The sequence below is a fragment of the Sparus aurata genome, chromosome 21, assembly GCF_900880675.1.
Source record: "Sparus aurata chromosome 21, fSpaAur1.1, whole genome shotgun sequence".
NCBI classification, from domain to species: domain Eukaryota; kingdom Metazoa; phylum Chordata; class Actinopteri; order Spariformes; family Sparidae; genus Sparus; species Sparus aurata.
In genome coordinates, this window is record NC_044207.1 from 13966927 (window position 1) to 13989452 (window position 22526).

Here is a 22526-nt window from a genome sequence, read left to right on the forward strand (position 1 = left end):
CAGTTGACACTGCACCGAGGAACACTGTGACCACTTAGTTTAGTTACCTCCAACAAAATTGGTTTATCAATTTGTTACCGGTGGCTCGGAGGGAAAATGCTTGTCTGCTCGCATTTCTCTTCATAGCTGGTGATGGAGTTTATTTGTGCGCCACACGTGTGATCAAACATATTGCTTACAAAGGACACAGCAACAGCCTGTCAGTGTTTATAACGCTCAAGAGTTAATGCTTTTCATAGAGTAGTATTCTTAGTGCCACGTCAGCCACATTACTAGACAAATGCCTGTATTTAACAGTCGCCAGCTCGAAGTAATTGTCAGCCTAAAAACAACACTTGCCAAATGGCTCTCTCTCTGTGACTTTTTGGCTGATTGCAGTGAATCTGACATGCGGATGATTCTCCACGTTGACTAAATCCGTGAAGACAGAAGGCCATGGCTCTGCAATTTTCTGTCGTGATTGACAGGAAAATTGCTCCAACTCTGCAAGATTTAACACTGGATTTGCCTATAGTCGGCTCAAACCAAACCCTGTGGAAATATCTCCCGTTTTTAGAGGGAGGAAAACGAACTGAGGTAATAAAAACATGGGCTGTTCACTGGAGCTTTTCCCGGCAAGGAGTGAGCGCACGGCCTCATAGTTACTGATGCATTTACAATGCAAGATGTTCCATCTTATGGTTTTGCGTTGATAATATCACCATTATGATGTGTTGATGAGATAACCTGCGTGAAAGCAATGGGGGATGGAGAGCAGGGGGCTCTCCCCGTCTCTATGAGGCATATAGACACTAATGATTACGCGGCGGCAGCACCCCCTACCGGGCGAGAAAATTACTATCCACATGGCTGCGGTCCTGATGCTGAGGGATGCTGAGGATGCTGCACAGGGCTGGGAGGGGGAGCATAAACCCGCTTTTGATCGAAAAAATTGTGTCACAGTCTCTGTGGCGCAATGGAATAGCGCGCTGGACTTCTAATCCAGAGGCTCCGGGTTCGAGTCCCGGCAGAGATGTGAACCAATGGGTTGTGGCTTTTTGGAGGAAAGGAGATGGAAGGCAGAGATGCAGTTTTAGTGATTTTGCAGCTGAGATGCGTCTCACAAGGCTGCTCTGTCTACAGCGTGATAGAAAGATGGTTCGATGGATGGATGGATAGATCACCAGAGATGAGTTTATCTTGCAGAGGCCCAATATGAAATGCACCCGGACCGAATTGTTGTAGATATTTCACATTCAGCGCGCAAAGGTCATCGCTTTAATATGCAGATTTAAAAACGGGCAAAGAGCCTGAAAGCAGCGCTCCGCTGTAGCAGCCACAGCACAGACCAGAGCTTACAGCATCCAGGCTGCACGCTCAGGCTCCGCTCTTACATACAGCCAGCACCGGCACCGGCACCAACACCGGCGCCAGTGAGACTGCCGGCCCGACTGTGAGAATCGGTGGACACGCACGCTCTCTCCTTTGTCGCGCACGCTCTTCAGCACCTGGGGCTGTCCACTCATTTAAAGCCCGGGCAAAAGCTTTTTTCTAAAGCAGCGCCAACAACAAAACATTTTAAAGCCTTTTCCGTCCTCATAACAAGTGTTTAATGATGCCAGATGCTGCGTTCCCAGATTCCCGTTAGGTTTAGACCCAGGGTCAGATAAAGACTCACAAATGACTCACAGTGCCAGAAAAATGGTGTCGTCCCCAATTATTAGTATGCAGGTTTTGTTTTGAACCACGGAGCCTTAACTTGTTTACAATCTTGTGGTGCGAGTGGAGTCATTTAGTGTTCGTTTTTACATTTTTTTTTGTTATTTAGAGGACCTTTCAAAAAAAAAAAAGAAAAAGGAAAAGAAAAAAAACATTGGAGCCCAGAGCAGCTGCTTTCTTTGCCTGGAGATCTCCCTCTCTTCACCCCTCCCCTGCTCCCCCCATGGCTTTTATTATTGTGTATTTCCCTCAACAGCAACAACAGCAACAAAAAAAGAACCCAACCACCTCCCCAGTGTCACTTTGTCGCCACCGGCGCTGATTGGGCTGTCGTGCGTCTGCCGCCATCCGTGTTTAACCCCATCATGCCACCCCACACGCAGACCTAATCCGCCAGTAAAACTAATCCTTAATCCTCTCTGGCAAGTTGAACAACCACTCCAACCTCACCACCACCCCTCCCTACCTCCTCCTCCTCCTCCTCCTCCTCCCTCCTGCGTCCCGTGGATGGATGGTGGTTCCCAGACGCACTTGAAGCATGACGCACGTCAGACTGGAGTTTTTCCAAGTTTGTGGTATAATGCAAAAATTGATGTTTGAGTTTATGGGGAGCGTTTAGAGGCGATAAGGCACTGTTGTAGGGATCTGAGTGCGTTTACATGCACATCTTAGTCAGATTACAGCCATAGTTCGACTGTGCTACTCAATCGGACAACTGCTATTGTCCGAGTATACACGCCGGTGAGAAAATCGAATTATTGACCGGAGCATGTCATACCCCGGTACGATAGGTGGCGCTGTACCCATTTCAATCACCAGCAACAACAAAATGCCTCGGCATTGCACAATGGCGCTCTTGCTTGCGCTGGAAAGACACCGCTGCCGCCGTCCTTCTACTTCCGGCTCACGGTCCCACGAAAGAAATCTCGAGCCTGCGCAGAACGCAGAAATACAATCCGATCTGATGTAATGTATACATACAGGAGTAATGCAACTATCAATCAAATAATCTAGGTGTTTTAATCCCACTATGAGAAATCCGATCCGGTCCGATTTTAGTCAGACTAAGGTGTATACATGCATCTTAAAGATCCGATCATAGTCGGACTAACCCAGTAATTCGGTTTTCTTGAGTGTCATGTAAACACAGCAAAAAAAGTCCCACAACTCCACAAGACTCATCACATCTTCACAATAATGCAAATTACCAGGCCTACGGGAACTAGCAGTGGGCCTATCTGAGCAGATAGGGGGTAATGGCTGGGTAATGTCGGTGATAAGACTCATCACAGGCTACTGTGAGGCGTGACAATCAACTCCAGATGACCTCTGCAGCCTCATCCCGGGAGATGTAGGCCTGATAGAATTCAAGAAGGATACCTGCTCGATATCAAACCCTTAGATAAAGCGGAGGCACCACGGGAGATAATAAAATAGGCTACCGTGCAGCCCCGATAAGGTCAGCGTGGACCGTCGGAGGAAACACTGAGGCGATTTTTCGGTATGGTGAGATCACACTTCTCTATCGGCTCCATCTCCTGCATGTTGCTCTCAGCCAGTAGGCCCCTGCTCCGGCCCTGTTATCCCGATGGTACGGGCCAAATCGTATTAAAATCCCCTCCCTCCCTCCCTCCCCTGCTCCCTCCCTGCCTTGTCCCCTCCCCTCTCTCTCGTCTTTCATACAGACTGTTTTTGCTGCAGTGAACGGCAGCCGCGGAGAGAGAGAGCGAGCGAGGTAGAGACACAAACACAGCGAGCGAGTGAGAGAGAGAGAGAGAGAGAAAGAGAGCGAGAGAGAGAAAGAGAGAGAGAGCGATAGAGAGAGAGAGAGCGGAGGGAAAAGGCAAGAAAAACAAAGAGTCAGGAGAAGAAGGAAGAAGGAGATACAAAAAAAGAGAAAAAAGTCGACCAAAGCAGATTGAGCGGAGGCTCCGGACAAGCGGCTGCTGCGCATCAAAGGAGGGACCTTACTGAGGACCTTATTGGAGACCAGCGACAACAACACCCGACTCCGGAGGCGGAATATAACGGTGTGTGTGTGTGTGTGTGTGTGTGGTTGTTACTGTGCATTGCTTCGCAGTTTGTTATGTTGTCCAGCGCTCGGATGCAGCCCGCAGGGCGGACAGGAGACACCTGTCAGTGCTGACGCTTTTTCCGTCTCCAGGAATGTGTCTGTGTGCGCACTCTGGGTAGGTGGCTGTGCGTGTGATTGTGTGCGTGTATGTGTGTGTATGCGCGCGTGTGTATGTGTTTGCGTGTAATCCGTCATGCCACCACAGAGAGAGAGCTCTTTAATCCCTTACTCTGAATGTGCGTCTGGTTGTCTCATCTCCATCTCGGTTTGCACACACAAAAACCAGCATCACAACTCGCTGCTGTTTGTGTGTGTGTGTGTGTGAGTGTGTGAGTCGAAAGCTCATCCCGGCAGATATTTCTGCAAGTGCGGGGAGAAGGTGTGAGAAAACAGGCTCCGACCTGAGACACATTGGTGCTGCTCCCGCGGTCCGTCGCAGCGACGCAAGCCAACCACAAGCTGTTATAATTATTATCATTATGATTGTTATTGTTATTATTGTCACCATCAGTGTTGTTGTTGTTCCTGCTCTCATCACCTCTGTTATCATCGCCGCACGTTGAGAGCAGAGCGCGAGAACTTGTGTCAAATCACGCCCAGAGTGTGCGGGATTTCTAATCATTTTTTCCCACGGACGCTACTTGTTCTAGTTTTGTTTTCATTTCTCGCCATCACTCAACAGGAAAGGGCTGGAGCAACAATAAACACAGCCCTCCCAATCCCCCCCCCCCCCCCCCCCCCCCCTCAAAACACCACCACCCCAACAAACAACCCCACCCCGCTCCTCAATCCCCGCCCCACTCGCCCGCCCGTCCCGCAGGCAGCATCCAGCCGCGGCTCGTCCCCCCCCCACCTCTCTCTCTCCTCAGGGCTGACAATGAAGGGAGCGTTTCGCAGATGGACCGAGGGCTCACCTCGGCGCTATTTTAAGGAATGTGAGCGAAATTGAGGGAGATAAGTGTGTGTGTGTGTGTATGTGTGTGTGACAAAGAGAGAGAGAGAGAGAGAGAGAGAGAGAGAGAGAGAGAGAGAGCCTTTTGTGCACGTCTGTACGTCTCCAGTCTCGTGCAAAGAGCGCACTGAGTGCTCTCAGCGGGCGACAGGTGCATCTCTCCACCGATGTTATATCCCCCCCCCCCCTTTTTTTTCCACGACCAACTGCGGGAACGTTCCTTTGCGTTATTTTCAAATTAGCGTGAGTTAGTTGGAGCTGTCCAAAAACACTCCCTCACCCTCACATGCGCGCAGCTCCTCGTTAAAGTGGATGAATATATTCACCCTCCTCCCTCTCCTCCTCTCATTACCACACATTCACCACCATCACCCTCTTCTCCGCTGTTTGGCTCGATCACCAACCCCCCCCAATCCCCACTTCCCCCCCATCCCCTCTCCTCCCCTCTCCTCTCCTCTCCTCTCTCACTCCCGCCTGTCTTAATCGCCTCCCAGTATGGTGTGACACAAGCAGATCGATGAATACCCATGGAGCAACGCGTGAGTAGCGGGTGGGCCAAGCGTGTATTCAGCAGCGGCCCCGACCAATGGCATGGGACGCAATTAGCGGCCAGGCGGCCTTCCCCTTGCTTGTTTTCCTCATCTCTCTCCACTGCTCTCCCTGCAGGTGACACTCCAGAGCCCCTCTGCCCTCCTGAGGATTCAGTGAGACAGGCGGATCCGCGCGCCCGACCATGGCCTTCCCATCAGCCCCCTCTGCATTATGGAGTGTCAGCTTATTGACAGTACTGCTCGCTGCTGTGGTTCACAGCAACATTGTCTATGGTAAGCACCTCTCTCCTTCTTTATCTCCCCACTTCCTATTCTCTCTATCTGCCCGTCTCTCCCTGGGGCCCCTGACCTCCCCGACCCTCTCTTTCTGTCCCTGGTGGTGCCCCGTATCTGTTGACTTGAGGCTTTTTTGTGGTTTCCTGTATTATGACAAGGGAATCAGAGAGCCGTTAATAAGCACATGGGACACTCCCACCTCCCAGGACCCCACTGGAATTTCTGCCGTTGTTTTCGAGGAATGTGTGTGACTTGCACGTGGGTGCCGGCCTCCACACACACACACACACACACACACACACACACACACACACACACACACACACACGAACACACACACACACTTACACAGGTCCTTGATGGAGTGGCTCACTTGCTCCAGAGCTTCCTCTTCTTTTCCCCCTCTTCTGTCTCTCTCTCTCTCGGTGACATCTCCAGTCACTTGCATAAACTCACATGAAAGCAGACACACACTCACACAATATTCCTCCTTTCATGTTCACCTTCCTGCTCAGCATCTCCCCGGCTGCCTGCCATCTACGCAGACTGTATCTGTGTCAGGGGTTCATGCAGCCTGGAGATAACCAGCGATCGCCGTGTACTTTCACAAATGGCGACACAGGAGCGTGCGCTCTCGTCACACGCGTTCAGAGCACACACACACACCACGCCACTCGTCATGGCTGGAGCTCAACCTGTGATGAGCTGGGCGCGGCTGAACGCGGATGGTAAGAGAGGATTTGATGAGAGAAGCACTTTGTAATGATATCATCCCCTGCTGTGAGCACAGAGTGAACAGGAATACACTGCCCATTGTGTTTTTCCAATTACGTAACACTCAAGTGACTGGCTGCCGGTAATACAACCTTTGGAGGGCAAACTGTGCCGATGGCGAGGCGGTGCATCATGATTGTCCCTCAATCCATAGAAAATTGATTGACACAGGAAGAATCCTGTTGGCATTTTCTCATTACAGTGTGGATTTAATTGCACCGAGTGTTTGGCAAAGACGGGTAAGACGATATCGCAGCAAGAAGACTTCTAATAGATCTTCACTGATTTGCATTTGCAATATATTTTCTCCGAGGCCCCTTGCGTTAACAGAGCACACCCACGCATATTTACAAATATGAATACATCCGTGAGCTCAAGCTGCATGCACAGTGTCCATGTGTATGTGCACAGATATGCTGCTGCACGCACCCACATTCACTGTACTTCCACTCTGGTTATCCACATCAGCTGTTTTTCTCGCTTTCTTCTGAATTATGCATGCTTGTGTTTCCGCAAGTTTTGTGTATGAAATGTGGTTGAATGGAGGATTGCCGGCGTGAACTCACAGTGGTCAGCGCAGTCAAAAGTGAGAAGCACGCCGGCTGTGCCAAGAAGCCATGAGGAGGTCACTGCTGAACAAATGCAAATGAGGGTCTGTCAAGGCCCCCGAACGCTGCCGAAGATGAGAAATGCACAAACAACCTCCAGATTGAGGCGCTGATGATGAAATATCAATCTCTCGTCAGAGGGCTGACCCCGGCCGTGTAGCTCGTCATTGAGAGCCAGGCGGCGGTTCGTTATTTGGGTCCGAAAACGATTTTGGCTCGCATTCAGACGCACGTCACATTTGATTAAGGTGTGCCTGGCGGGAGGCCTGACCATGCATGACCAATTCCTGCTTTGGTTTCACCTAAGCGCTGTTTTACATTATCATGTCAGTCAAGGAGAGTAATTAAGCCTGGGACGTGCTTAGGAGATGGGAAAACACGTCAAGGAGTGCAATTGAGAGGAGGATAAGGGAAGCAGGGACGGAGTTTCAGTGTGCATCTGGTAAACCGTCAAGTTCTGCTCAAGGACTTTCTGTCATTCCGTCTTGTGTTCAAAGCATAATCAAATACTAATATCTAACTACGCTGAGACAAAGCAGGCAACACCTCTCCAGTGAAATCAATTAGCATCACCGTCGTCAGGTATTTATCTGAACAAGAATGGATTTTTTTTTTCATCGACGTAGAACAGGAATCTGTCTTGGTGGCGACAGTGCAAGAAATACTATATATATATATGATATAGTTTCATCCTTGGCATACAGGAAAATCAGCTTCTAAAGGACTCAGAGGAACAGCATCAGAAATTCAACAGCCAGGAAACTATATCTAAGCATACGAGTCTTGTGTCCACTCCTCTGTAGTTTCCAGGCATTTGAGCAATGTGGCAAACAACAGTGTTTTAGCTTTGGTGGGGAAATGTGTGTAAACCGCAGAGCGCTGGTCCTTCGCTCACATCTGCTCTCGCCAATCTGTCTGATTGTTGTTGTTGTGACACAGCGGCAGAGCTGTTAAGCAGAAGATGGAGCAGGGCGGGGCAGGCAGTCAGATAATGGCGTCATAATGGAGATCTCCACGCTAAGGGGCCCTGGAACAGAATGGTCCACTTAGCATAAATTATTCAATGTTATGTATCAGAGAGGAAACGATCAGCTCAGCAAATCAATGCAGGAGCAGATGAGCCATCGGAGAGCAGGACTGTCCATCACAGCAACACATTTAAAAACATGCAAGCTGTCCCTATTCGTCATTCAATCAAGGAAAGGAAGGATAAAAGCTTCCCTCGTGAGCTACGGGGTTGATTATCACACAGCAACCAACAGGCTGCGTATTTCAACCCAAGACTCCAAATTCCTCCACTGCCCCATCTTCGTCTGATGTATGTCAGAGTCGGGGAAATGACACCACTTATTGTGTTTTCTCTGGATTCATCTGTGACCAGGCTTCCTTAGAGCAAGTGAACAAATCGGGGGGACACTAATTGCGTGCCGTTTGACATATCCATTTCCACAGCTGGATGTGCAGCCATGCGCTGTGGATGGAAAGTGCCTCTCAGAAGGGCACAGATTAGGCATGCAATTGGCCGGCTGTGCCCTGGTTCTGTACTGCTGACCCAGTTACCTCGGGGCTGCTGTGGAGTATGGAGGGTCCATTCTCTTGAACGCTCAGCCGACAGCGCGCTGTGCCGAGCGCCGCGGCCTCCCATCAGCCACCTGGCCCTCGACTCCATGGCGGCCTGGTCCCAGACCTCGGGAGGATGTTTGCATTCGTGACGAGAAACATGCCTGATAGTTTATTTACCTCGACGAGTCCTGATGGTCAGAACAAGTGAATGGAGCCCTGGCGCTTCCAGCTGAGGCCAATAATGAATAAGGATTAAAGGACGAGAACAGTGTGGACCAGTCGTTAGTGTGCTAAGATTTACAGGCGGGAGGGCTCCGCATGTGTGTGCCTCTGCCAGCGGTTCACTTTATCCTGCCACAAAATGGGCTCCTTCCCCCCCCCTGGACCAGCTCTTTCTCGTTGGCTCAGTGCCTACTTCCTGTGTGTGCTGCTGTTGTTTACTGTTGACTTCCTGTGTGCCAAGATGGGGGAACATTTGGCTAATACACAGTGCGGCTAGCACACAATAGCAGTAGGCGGTTTGGATGCGAGGCCTCTGCCTGTTAACAAGGCTGACTGATAAGCAGTGACTCATTAACAAGCCGAGGTACACAGAGCCTGGGGGAATTACCGCCTAGCCACTGTGACATTAATAAGAGGCCTAAGCTATTTTTCCATTTGGCTCCGCTGGCACCGAGCTAAACCAGTGGTTTCCAATCTGGACCCTGGCTATTTACCGGCTCCAGTGCTTTTCCATTTGTTTCAGCCACTGGTTACCTGGTCTGATTGGATTGGGGCAGATCAGTATTGTGGGCTGCAGTTAATGGCATCTGCTGCCTGAATGGAAAACCAGGCACCCCTCATTAGTTTTCTGCAGATTCATTCAGAAACATCTGGGGAGGAGCCCAATTAATTCTCGTCTTGCTGATCATGCCAATTAATTAGCAATATGTGTGTGTTTTTGAGAAAAAGAACGTATTCCAAATTCATATCCTATATGTCAATCACTGAGAGCGATGATGACTCTGTCACTGTGTATATCCAATTAGGCATCAAAATAACACTCAGTACATTATGCAGGAGAGCTCTGAGCAAATACCTACCATCAGAATTTTAAATCCAGAGCCATATTATTCCCATTGTGTTGTGTGTTTAATTTTCTCTGATCCTTTAAGTGTTTTGTCGTCCAGATCAGTTTTGTGATTATAAATTTGATCCTGATTGGCTGGCATTAGTTTGCAACAGATTCACATCTGGCAGAAAACCAATTATTTCTCCTGTTCATCATGCCGATTAATTAAGGCGCTGTGGCTGATTGATTAAACTCTCAACAAAGCTCAAACCATGAGCATGAGGGCCCTGGGGATGATTTGCATCACACATTATGCACATTCGAGTGTCGTCATGTTATCTTCATATAGCTGCTCAGACATGCCGAAACACTACACGGGCATCAGCGACAGGAAGACACACTCACAGTTCAACAAGGCACAAGTGTTGATAAGTAATTTGTGTCCAAATTGAGCAGAATTAGAATGTGGTGGCGCGCCGGTATCATCGGATCTTAAAGGTATCAGGAGCACCCAAACAAGAGTCCATTAGACCTCATCAATCTAAGGCAGATCTCATCCACCCTGGTCCACTCAGGCAATGTAAGATTACATCAGGACGAATCAATCTCGCCTGCTAGCATCATAATAACAGAAAATGGCATGTAGATATTGAAAGAGAGGAGTGCTCTTGAGATTCTGCAGAGCGGCAACTCACTCGGCTTCCTCTCAGGTGCTCTTAAAAGACACATCACTCTGCAGCAACTCAGGGTCGGGAGAATTAGGAGTCCAGCATTTGTGGAGCTGTCAGCTTTAAACCATCCCCTCACAAAGACACTGCAGATTAAACAAACCGAACAACAAGAACAACGTCAGCCTTGGAATAAATTAATTCACCTCGTTTCCTACAACAAGAGCCCTTATTATTGTGCTCCGCACTCAACTGGTTTTTCCTTTGATCAGGTCCCTCACTCTCGCCACCCCAAGCCCCTACCCCACTGTTTCTCCCGTTACCTGCTGGAGCTCTCTGATTGAGGTTTTAATTGATTGCTGCGGGGGTGGAAATCACCCATCCTGTCACTGACGCATGATTGGTCAGACCAAAGGCTTCCACGAAAGGTGGTATCTGTTTGTTGAAGCCCATCACTGCGCTGTGTGAAACTTCCAGCTATGGCGGGCTGCCGGGAGACGCGGGTGCGCGGCTGTAAAGCGCAGCATTCGTATTGATTGAGTCTGAGTGCTGAGGGTTCCCCCTGAGCGCAGGAGCTCCTCCAATGAAAGAGCACAGGTTGCTCTCGTTTATTGCCTCATTTTGATGATGCCATCACTTCAGCCGCTGGAAGGGAGTGTGTCTTGAGGGAGGGGGGGTCTTATCGCTGATACCACAACCATAAAGCCGTTTTAATTCACCTCTGTGCTTCCTTGGGAATTCTCTCGTCTGGTTCCTGCTGAGGATTCACTGAATCTTATCGAGCCTCTAACATACTATCACATATAGAACCAGTGTTGGCTTTTGTCAAATGTATTTACCCGGATAATATGGCATTCTTACTCGGAATGCCTTGTGAACACGCTGCTCGGCCGCATTTATTCTGGGTCACTTCACGTTCCCTCTTGATAACAGATGACTATAAATGGTGGTTTGACGGAAATAATTTGTGATAAACACACCAGTTTAGTGCTGAGTTGACTACAATCTGAAGCAGAGTCTGGCACTTGTAGTTTACCAGCTGATCCGATGTCAAAGTGAATCAGCAGCCAGACTGACAAGAGTGCTCCAGGCTGCAACCTGTCTTGGCACATCGCGGCAAAGTTTTTAGTTTTGACTGACTGAGAGATTAAACTGCGTCTATCTGACAGAAAGTACATTTTTTTGACTCTACTATACGTTCTTGTTGATTCAGTCGCACGCTCGCTGTGCGCTGAGATATGGTTTTGGATGGGAAAACTGTTGGCTGGCGTCATTAGTAAAATTTCTGCATTGTAACACAGCTACTGCTCACTGGAGTTCATTTATGGTGCCACTGCACTGTTGGCACTCCTTCTGCCTCACAATCACATCGCACCACACTGCCTGGATGCTCATTGCTCCCATAAAGAGTACATCTGCTATTAGAATGCAGTTTGCATCATTTGAATGTCCTTTGCATTAATACAGTGCCTGGCATTTAGTGCGTGTGTTTCATCATCATTTACAGCTGCATTGTAATTGGATCAAATTTGTCAGGCGCCCTATGCAAAGCACACGGGGAAGCAGCTCGGGAGCTTGCACTGACGGGCGTAGGATCATTAGACTTGATACTATAGAGGCTGGATTTACTTTCCGTTGAAGTGGAAAAGGTCGTCTTTTATGAGTCGTTCCTGGAAGGCAATAGAAATGATGACATGTGTGTTTTTTTTTTCTTGCTGCAGTTTTCCACTACTGATAATGCTATTGAAGGGGAAAGGTAGTGAGAGCTCGTGGGGATTGAGTGTGATGCCGTAGGTGTCTTTGGAGGAGCTGAGTGGATGTTAAACTTTCGGAGTGAGTTAAAAATTTCCCTGCACTGCGTGGACTGTATTTACTCCCCGGCTGAGGGTTGGATCACCTCTGTAGGTGGTCTGAAGGACCTGATCATTTTCAGGTCGTAATGTGCATTTACTCAGCGCATTATTGAGTTCTCTCTGAACCGAGATATCCTCACAGACATCGCATTTTAATACGAGGTCTGAATGAGGTCAGACAGCTAAACGTTTAAAACAGAGTGTGGAGTAAATAGTGTGTTTTCTTTTCTTCCACTCTACGCTTAAAAAAGAAAGTTTTCTTTCAGTGCTCTTGTGTGTTCGGTTTCTCCATCAAAGCCACCGCCTAAATAGCTGCTCAGCTAACACAATGAGTGTATTCATTGACTGAACGCTTTCATTGTACCAGGTGAATACAGTGATTGAGACCTAGAGTCTGTTTCACTTCCCTTTTCATGAGATCTGTTGCCACCACCTGCACTCTCCCTCAGAGGCTGAAAAGGAGGCAGCAGTGATTAAAAATGTAAAAACAGAAGCCTATAGACGAACACCAAAATAAGCTTGCCGGCTTTTTATTCTGTTGTCCTTGAGGTTTGAAAGATGCATCTGTGTTTTGATGATTGGTTCAGGGAATATATTACTTCCCATTAAGCATTCGGTAAGGTCAGCCGATCAATCAGACAGTCAATCACAGGATTGCAAGTGGAAGCTTCAGACTCACACATCGGCCAGTGGACAGGTGCCCGGTGGACAGGTGCTGCCTTGGCTTTTATTCTGCATCTGGCCCCTCGAAACATTGATCAGGGTATGATGAGCGCATGATGAGTGGATGTGGCTTTCTATGACGAGGGCCATCGCTGCGCGGTGTAACTCGGCACTGCCGCGGCTGGTTGAAAACAAAGGCACCAAATAGGCATCTCTAATCTCCCTGCTGAATGAATCCGAAACAAAGAGAGGAGGAACGCAGACATAGAGGCTTGGACACACATAGGATAAGCTGATTACCCAGGAAAAGGAGGGAGGGCGAGGGAGACAGAGGGAGAAAGACAGAGGCATGCACGTGAACAAGAGAAATCCATACAGTAAGGGAGCGCCAGGGGCAGGGAGACGGAGGAGGAGGGGTAGGGAGAATTTTTTAAGAAAAAAGGCGCGCGCACTCTAATGATGGGGTGCACAGACCGGAGAGAAAATGAAAAGAAGCAGCGCAGGGAGCGAGGGAGGAAGAAAAAAACACACGAGAGAAGAAAAAAAAAGGTGAACGTTTAAAAGGACGAGCCACGGCGCGCTACATAGAGCATGCAATAGGAAAATGAAGGGAATGCATATTTTGCCTGTGATATCCTCCTTAGGCGCGCGACACAATCAAAAACAGGACATTATGCAAATGTGAGGGAGTCACGGCAGTATAATCGCTACCTGAGTCATTTCACCTGCTCTGCTCGCTAGTCGCTATATATACAAACGGAATTACATCCAATCCAGGTGTATGGGCTAAATATACAGCTAATTAAAATTAATGAGATTTACTTAGAAAAGAATATGTTCCTTCCCTAAGCTGCTTATCCCCGCATGAGAATCTACTACACACACACACACACACACACACACACACACACACACACACACACACACACACAGACACACACACGCACACACGCAGCGTTGTCAGAGTGTAAAAGAATGCACACATGCAGACACGCACCTTATTTTGATTCACTCTCCTTCACTTTCCTTTCTCACAGCCTGCTAGGCAGACTATTAAGAATCCAAGGTACGCTTACAAACACACACGCACGCACACACGCACACACGTACAAAGTCTATCTTCCTGTCTTTCAGCCGGCTTCCTTCTCAAGGAGACTTAAACATGCTCCTTGTTCAGTGAACACGCAAGCCCTTGACTGTGTGTTGGCGCAGACACACAGACAAACGCAGACACGGTTGACACACATGAACAAAGATTCTTGGAGATGCTCGCGCAGGCAAACAGATGCTGACACACTCGCAGAGGCAATTCCAAAGAAAAAGCTTATGTACATATTTATGCGTGAAGACGCACGCATCGCACGCACACATACACGCACACACACGTGTATTCAAATAAAGCTTTGAAGGCCTTCAAGCTTTTACTTAAATAGAAATACCCCTGTGAGCCAAGCTGTTGACTGTCAGGCAGAAGACTATCTGTGTGTATGCATAAGTGTGTGTGTTTAGCAGGCCAGTCAATGAATGCATATATATTCCCCACACAGCCCACCACTTCTGTACATACACTGTAGGTATTTGATATGCAGTATTTTCCAAACTGCTTACAGATATATATTTTTTTTCCATAAGGTAGCGTCCAACCGGGGATGCTCCCCTTCATAGCGAGCAAAGTGCTGAGTAATTAAACGGCTCTCCAAGCTCTCTCTGTTGAAGGAGATGGGGGCGGGGGGTGCTGGGAAAATGACACAGCGCGAATTAATCACACACTTTATTAACAGACTTAGGTTTCGGTGGAACACTGCTGTCTCCACCGCAGCTAGCTGCACCACTTGGCACCGAACCAACTCCTGTCTCATCCGACCCAGCGCACATTTGTACTAGCGTGTACAGTAGCTTTACACATGCACTCACACACTCACATGCACACTCTGCTCTTTTTTTCTTTTCTTTTCTTTCTGTTTCTATCTCCATTCCTCTCCTTCTGTCGCTGCTTCATTTCTCAGCTTGGTGAGTACTTGAATGTCATTATGACTTTTGCTATCAAAAGCAAACAGCGGGGCTGGATTGAGGAGTGCATGCCAGACCTCCCGTTTTCCACGCTGAGAGTGCCGCAGCATGTCGAGTGCTATTTTGATCGTTCTGGCCTTTTTTTTTGTATTGCTCCTTTTCAACAAATGGACCGGCGTTTCAAAGGACAGATTTATTGACAAAGCTCCTGCTGCGTGGCTCAACTGGCCCACGTGGTCTAGTTTGTGAATGGGAAACCCTCTCTATGCATGTGTACAATAGAGACTTTTCTCCCTTGGCCTGTGTGTCAATGAGGATGACTGCATATCTGCTGGCAAATTCGATCCCATTTGTGAAATGCATAGGCAGACGGCACAAGTGAACGATATAATTGAGTTAATGAGCTACACGCCCTTATCTGCTGTTCATTCATATGGGCAGCCCGAGGCGTGACGACTATCAGCCTCTTACACAGGCTACTGTATGTTTGATGAGTCCCTTGAAAGGAGTATTTGATAATGCAGTCGAAATTTCCTCAAGGCAAGCTGTTTTGATTTGTGAAGCAAAGAAGGAGTTTATCCATTGCGTTTCAGTTTTTTTCCTTCTTGTTCTCTTATTCTAAAATGAATATTTAAATAAAATTGTGATTTATTTATCGCGGCTCAGTGTTCAACTCCGCGGAGCTATTTTCAGGTTGATATCTTCACAGGCAAGAGGGAGGGGAGGCAGACAGACTTGTACATAGTAGGTGTCGTGCCTGACTTTGTGACAGCGCGTGACGGCGTGCCTGGGAGAGCATCTTTTTGTTGTTGTTTGAAGGGTTCGCTGACATTTTCTGGTTCTCCTCCTCAGGGGCAGAGGCAGTCAGAGCTGGCCTGGTTTCATCAACCTCCCGGCACAGTTTACAGGGGTTCTGTTTGAAAGGGCATGGAGGAAACCAAGGGTCGTTTACATCATAGGGTCAGTTGCCGGTGGCGAGATCGCTACATGCTGACATTTGTTCACGTTGTTGTGTGTTACACCTTGATGGACAAAAAATGGAAACCACTGTAACCTGGTGTGATCTACCATCCTAATGTACAAAGGGGTTACAAAGGAGATCCTTTTTAAAAATCCATGAGAAAGTTGTGAAATCGAGATATATCCCCAGTAGAATCTAAGCCAGTAGCTGCCACTTTCTAAGTGGAATTCACTGCTTAGTTTTATGCAAACTATGTTGTCTTTGGAATATTTATTGGGTAATGCAGTCAACTTTGCAATCAAGGACATTTGTGTAAGAATTTGATTTAATTTGCATCTGGCAGGCAAGTATGGAGGTCAATGATTGCCAGACTAAGTCTCAAGTCGAGGTTCAAGTACTTGAGAATGTGTCAAAGTCAAGCAGTCCAGCAGCAAATTAAAAGCGAGGGCAGTCTGAGGTCTGAGGGCTGACTGAAAACACTTTTTCCTTTATAGAAGTGTGTGACAGTATCCAGTGCCTGGCCTTAAAAAGTAGATATTCAAGCTGTGTTACTATGCTCAGTTTACTTGACACTGGCTTACTAAGTCCAGAGCTGAAACATACATTATACACAACATACACACATTCCCCTTGGTTTCAGCCTCTCACTTGTGCTCTTCTTTGTTACGCATGATAATAAACGGAATAGTTTTGGACTGTTGGTTGATACAAACGATTTTAGAACATGACCTCGGCCTCTTGGACGGTCCAGTTGATCAAGAAAATAAGCGTTATTATTACACGGCTCTTCTTAATGCTGTAGAATGGCCCATTCCCAACATTCAGCGCTGCTAAGCATATTTGACTGTCGTCAAGGAAAGTGGCCTCTTTGCCTCTTATTCATGTATTTCGTAGCACTCCGCGCTCTTGAATCTTTGCTCTGCAAGTAGTCCGGTCACTTATCACCTCAGCGTCTTCGGTCGCTAAGCGATGTCAGCTGATCTGTAGTCTACTTCATATCCGAAAAAACGTACTCCTAGGCCACTAGTATGGATGAGTTTCACATTAACTTTAATATTTTTGGAAAATACGGTGATTTCAACTCTTGGCAAAAGGCTGAGTTGTCGTCACCGGTCAAGAAAAGAAAAAGAGAGGTTTAGTGAAGAGGGAGAAGTGAAACGGCGTCGGTTTGGCAGACTATATTTCTCTGCTGAAAAACACTATGAACGGTAACAAATAAATTGTAAAAAGACACACTGTATCAAGTTTTTTTTCGTGTTGGCAAGTAACCGTGTAATAAGCAGGATAATGTATAGAACGGCCGTCGGGAAAATTATTCGGGACTTATTTTCCCAATAATGACCGCCGTTCTATACATTATCCCTTACATAATTGTTAGCTGCAGACCTCATTAATTCTTAATTGTTGTGTCATTTCACAAAGTCAACACTCTGGATTTAAGAATGTTTTCACCAAGTTCATAAGTTCAAACATGCTCAAGTCAAATTAACTATTTAGGAAGTCATGTCGTATTTAGATCATGCTGAAGTCGAAGTCAAGTCACGGCGCAGCGACTGAAATGTCTCCTGCAAACGTGTCCTAGACAGAGACGCTGGTCTCTCGGTATCCGCTCAGTCATTGTGCGCGGCTCTAACTAAGAGCATCAGCTAAATGGCAAACGTGTTAAGACATGCAGTAATTCCAATCTTCAAAAATCCAATCATTTTTACTGTCGTTTTTCGACAAGCTCCAGCCAGCATGTCATAAATTGACTGGCACATATTGCAGAAACAATAGACGTCTGTCACAGCATATGTAGATAAAACTACCGATGGTTACAGGGGACATGCTACCATTGTAAAGGAGTGACAACAGGAGGCAGGAGGAGGCGATGCTGCTCTCCTGCCTAATTGTCAGTTTTCAGTTCGGTTCATCCTCAACAAACTACAGCTATCAAATTCCCTGTCAGAGTCGAATCTTAACCCCCTTCAATCAGCTGATGTTGCACAATTGGAAATCAAAAGTGAAAGCCTCACTAGAATCAAGCTTGACGTCGTCAGTTTCAGACAAGAAATACCTGATAATGGAGGCAGGGTCAAACATTTATATGAGCAATTTATTGTACGAACGGTCATGTAGAGAGATACAGAAATGAAACTAAATCAATTAACTGCTCGTAAATACCACATTCAATATTCATAGCCTCTGTCTGGACATAGAAACACGCTCTGAGACGTGCAGACACTCGAACAACAACAACACAACAAATGTTACAGGCTACTGTGTTAATGCTTCGAATTCAACAACACTCAGCATCATTTGCCTTAAGTGACCACATGTAGACTAAAAGTTGGATGTTGGAAAGATATCCTGATTGAATCTGACTGAGAACCCGAAAACATGCAGTGGTTGTGACCTGTCAGTCACAAGGACGCCACGTCCTCAAGCATACCCTGCTTTATGGCCTATTTTACTCTAAATTCGGCCATAATTTACAAAATGAACATCATGCTGTTCTGGAGAAGACTTGTAACTAGCGGTTGAGACCATAAACTCATTTTGGAACTGTTTATTGAGTTAATAAATCAGGTAAGAAGTAGTGGTGTTTTCTCATAAGCTTACATACAAACCGACTTCACTTTGAAACCAGCAGCGCCGCCCCTCTGCTGGTCATCAGAAAGACTGCAGATTTAGGGGACTTCCACATTGGCTTCAGACTAGGAAGCTCAGTCCATATGGTATACAGTCATATACCGGCAAAGATATAGTCTGGTGACAGAGCTCTAACTTTAGCGATTTGTTTTTAGAGAGATGTGACAGCAAATTGAACTAACATTGCTGAACATCTTGAGGGACTTGTTACCTGTCCTCGGCCCACACCAAACCCCACCCTGCTGCCACCGTGACCAAAGACAGTGTCGTGCCTAGACTACTTACCATTCCACTTATGGCCAAAATCTTCTATCACAGTGTACAGTATGTGATTTTATATCAGAGTAACAGTATACATCACGACACAGTAATTATCCTGTAAATTCAATTTAGTGATGCACCATTCACAGCCAGTCACTGCTCATGGATCGTGGATTCCTTAAAATGTTGTTTTATGCTTGGCCGTCCAATGCATCACTTCACAGCAATTTTTGCATACCTCATTTGTTTCCATTATATTACGTGTCACCGCTTGACATACAATGCTTTCCATAAAAGCAATATTGTCAGAATAATTACATTTGTGTCAGTTTTTTGATGCTTGATGTGATTTTACAATACCTCAGTCTCAAGACGAGGCTGACTTCACTGTCATCGCAAAAAATTCCTCCATCCGAGCAGAGACACATCATGATATTGTTTTATATGCTGTGTGTGACATATACAGTATTTTAGAAATAATTCAATCATAGCTCAAAACAGTATGAACTGGAAAAGGTCTGCGAAACAGAAAAAATTCAGCTCAGAGCCCAATATGCCCGGCTGAACTTGTCCTTGGCTCTTTAAGTCTTGTGTTGCTGTCAGTAAATTGTTTCAGGAGATTTCATCCAGATAACACATACCCAATTTCTTAAATTGTGTGAGTGTGTGTGTGTGTGTGTGTGTGTGTGTGTGTGTGTGTGTGTGTGTGTGTGTGAGTGTGAGTGAGTGGGAGGCATCACAGTGTTCCTACTTCAATAAACCAGACTACACAACTGGACTCATGTACTATTTTGTATTGTAGCTGAAAAAAAGGAAAAGGTGAATTTATTCATCAAACATCATCATGCATATTATTCTTTCTCACTGAAATGGGGCCTTTTAAGCTCCACTTGGATAACACTAAGCATAAATATTAATGATTCCGAGTGTCAGCCGTGATAGACAGTATGATAAAATACCTATTTATAAAGCGGTTTCAAAATAAAGAGACAAACATCTTCAATGTCAGCGAAGTAAATCCATTAAAAAAACAAGAAATGGAACAGTGATGCAACACCTGCCGTTTGTCGGATGAGTCCACCCAAAGCGCAGCCATGACTGCATACACTTTAAAGCGCTGGTTGCCTGGGGGGGAATCCCAGACCATGACAGCTTTAGCGCACAGATCTATCCACAGAGAAATATAGCAATGCAGCAGATTTAATGCAACATTTGAGTTGGAAAGGCCAGTGGAGGATGTCAGTCTTTTGGGAAACCGCCTTATTGCTTATTAGCAGGACCCATCGGACAGATACGTTTGAACAGCAGACATGTGCTCACAGAAAAGACAGTAAGTAGTATAACCGAGGTAACTGGACTAACAGCCTTCAGCTGCCTTCAGCTCAGGTCAAACGGCTTTATGCTAAAACCTCCAGTTTAGCTGCCTTCGGTTTACTTTGCCTTCATCTGTATGATTCAGGTTGGTTGTAGACACTCAGTCATTGCCCAGAATTGCTGTGAGTAATATTTAAATGATCTTAAACGTTGAGAACTTCCTCAACTATTTCTCAAGTTATGAAACCCTTTACTTTTCTAAAAGTAGCATGTCCAAGGTAACAGTCAATTTTCAAAAGCCTTCGGTTTAGAGTTTGAAAATTCCATATAGCATAAAAGGAGCTTTTGTCGATTTGTTTTTCATTTACAGTGCCTTAGACAAACATTGATATCTCAAAATTGATGCCTGCAACTATTTTTCTGGCCTTCCTGCTCCATACACTTAGTGTGATGGAGAAATTTGTTTTAAAGTAATTTGCCTATCTCTCGACCTTTTGTGTGATATGGACTTGCTGGTCTATGGCTGTATTCGGGCACAGCAGTGCTTCGAATGCCAACAACGGCGATGTTTAATGGATAGAATGTTCATTCATCATCAAATCTGGCAGCTTGGTCTGTGGCCTTAAGCTTCAAACCATGATGCTGAATCTGCCCCTCCAGCACCAGTTTTGCATTTGAATGGCTCTGTGATTAAGTTAAGAAAGAATATTTAATATGCAACGTTCAGTTAGACTTTCAAAATAAAGCTTGCTGAAAAACAGTGGTCATACGGATGACTTTTGGACTGCTGGTAACTCTGTGAAAACGTTACAGTTTGGTTAAGTTTAGGCACCAAAACCACTTGGATAGGTTTTGGAATAGATCAAACTTTGGATTAAAATAACTACGTTTAGTCACGTAACTCAACTTTGATAAGCAACATATTGACGTACATGACGGAACTCTTCACCAGAGGGAGGAGAAGAGTCAAGGGCTGACCAAAGTCATTGGGATGGATGCTCCAGTCACCATGAATGTCTGTATGAAAGACATTTATGTCTTCTGGACAAATGTGGTACACCAACAGAACAACATTGCCAACATAGAGCTGCGTTACCGTGACTAAAAAAGCATATAAGTGAGAAAATCAATCTGTAAATGCTGGTCAATGTGGAGGATCATGTATTTCCGAGTATAAATGGAAATACATGATCATGAAACAAAGAAAAATAATTGCAGAAAGTGAAATAATCACACGATGTCAACATCTCCTCCTCCTCCACTTCCTCCCTCAGCTGTGTTGTAGTCGTTGTGTCAATCACAGGAGGCCCGGCGCCCGAGCCAATAGACAGTCTACAAATTACCATTTGGAGCGGAACCCGGCTATAAATGCGATTGGGTTGGATTTGAGTCTGCTCGCTCGGCTTTGGATTTGAATAGAATAGAGTCTGTCCTCTCCTTTTTTTCTGGCCTCCGTGGCTTCAGAAAACAAGATTAGATAGAGGTAGGGAGAGAAAGAGACACACAAAGCGAGGGAGTGAAAGCAGAGTCAGAGGAGACAGAGGGAAAATAAGAAATACGGAGCAAGAGAGAGCATCCGTGGGTCTTTAAAATTGCAAAAGCCTTAAAATAAATCTAAATTCAAGGCCATGATAAGTGTGAAATGCATGAAATGTCCGTATTAAAGGTCTTATTTTTCCAGCACCATATGATACGTCTCTTTGTCCTGCTCGTCTCCTCTTTTATTATTTTTTTAGATTATTTCAGAGGAGACCAGGGTTAGTAGTACAATAGACTGTGACATGTTTTATTCATTATTTCTGCTTTAGTAAACAAAATTGGACTTCATGTTCCTTAACAAATAATTTCATGTTGTCCTTTTTATTACACTGCCCATTCATAATTTTGGAATTTTTATTAGCTGTACTGAATCACAAATAAGTTGCTTTTGGCATTTGTATAGTCCCTCTATTTGTTGCTTCGCAAGATCTGTAAACCCTCGCCACATTCTGACAATAAAGTAATTACCATAAACAAATGACACTATTACCAAGAAGATTGTCAGCCTCTGAGGGCCCCTGTGCTGCATTTACACTGTTTCCTATCAAGTCAGATTTTGCAGGGGATCTTCTAGATAGCTAACAACACACGGTGTGCACTGGGGTATAAAAACAGGTGTCGTGTTTTCTTTGGAAGCGATACACATGTCAGTGCTGGGCTATATGTCTAGTGTCGACACGACTCGTTTCCTGATGACTTGATGAACTGGTTTAATTAAAATATTGGTTCTTTCATACATCGCATTCATTTAGGAAGAGGTACAGGTGGATAGGATAAGATTCTAAAGTTGTATACTGTATATATCAACTTTGAACTTCTTGTTTTATTACAAATAATAATAGTTTTCCAATAGTTTATGCTTAGGTATGCCAACAAGGCTACCTAATTCAGGGCTCCAGACTAACTTTTTACTGTGATTGCATGGGTATACCCATTTCAATTGAATTTCAGAACATATTATGGGATAAAGGTCCAGATAAATCTTTCTTCTTCACTTAAATCATGGCACATGCGACAAGAAACCTAAGGAACAAAAAAAATCTATATTTGTTCTTCTGACTGTCTTCCCATATGTTCAG

General features: G+C 45.8%; 1 protein-coding gene and 1 non-coding gene across 5 annotated transcripts in view; both read left to right on the plus strand.

Annotated features, from left to right (window-relative positions):
• The first annotated feature begins 941 nt into the window (after positions 1-941).
• On the plus strand, positions 942-1015 carry trnar-ucu (transfer RNA arginine (anticodon UCU)). Its single transcript has one exon. It is a non-coding gene; the product is annotated as a tRNA-Arg (tRNA).
• A 2356-nt stretch (positions 1016-3371) lies between these two features.
• cadm3 (cell adhesion molecule 3) overlaps positions 3372-22526 on the plus strand; it is a 101740-nt gene continuing 82585 nt past the window's right edge. For 2 of the 4 annotated variants that reach the window (XM_030402946.1, XM_030402947.1), the window contains exons 1-2: positions 3372-3728; positions 5391-5548. In XM_030402946.1, the coding sequence (XP_030258806.1) occupies positions 5458-5548 (91 nt within the window). In that variant the 5' untranslated portion in view covers positions 3372-3728; positions 5391-5457. The remainder of the gene's footprint in view (positions 3729-5390; positions 5549-22526) is intronic. The other 2 variants (XM_030402948.1, XM_030402949.1) reach the window with 2 other exon arrangements.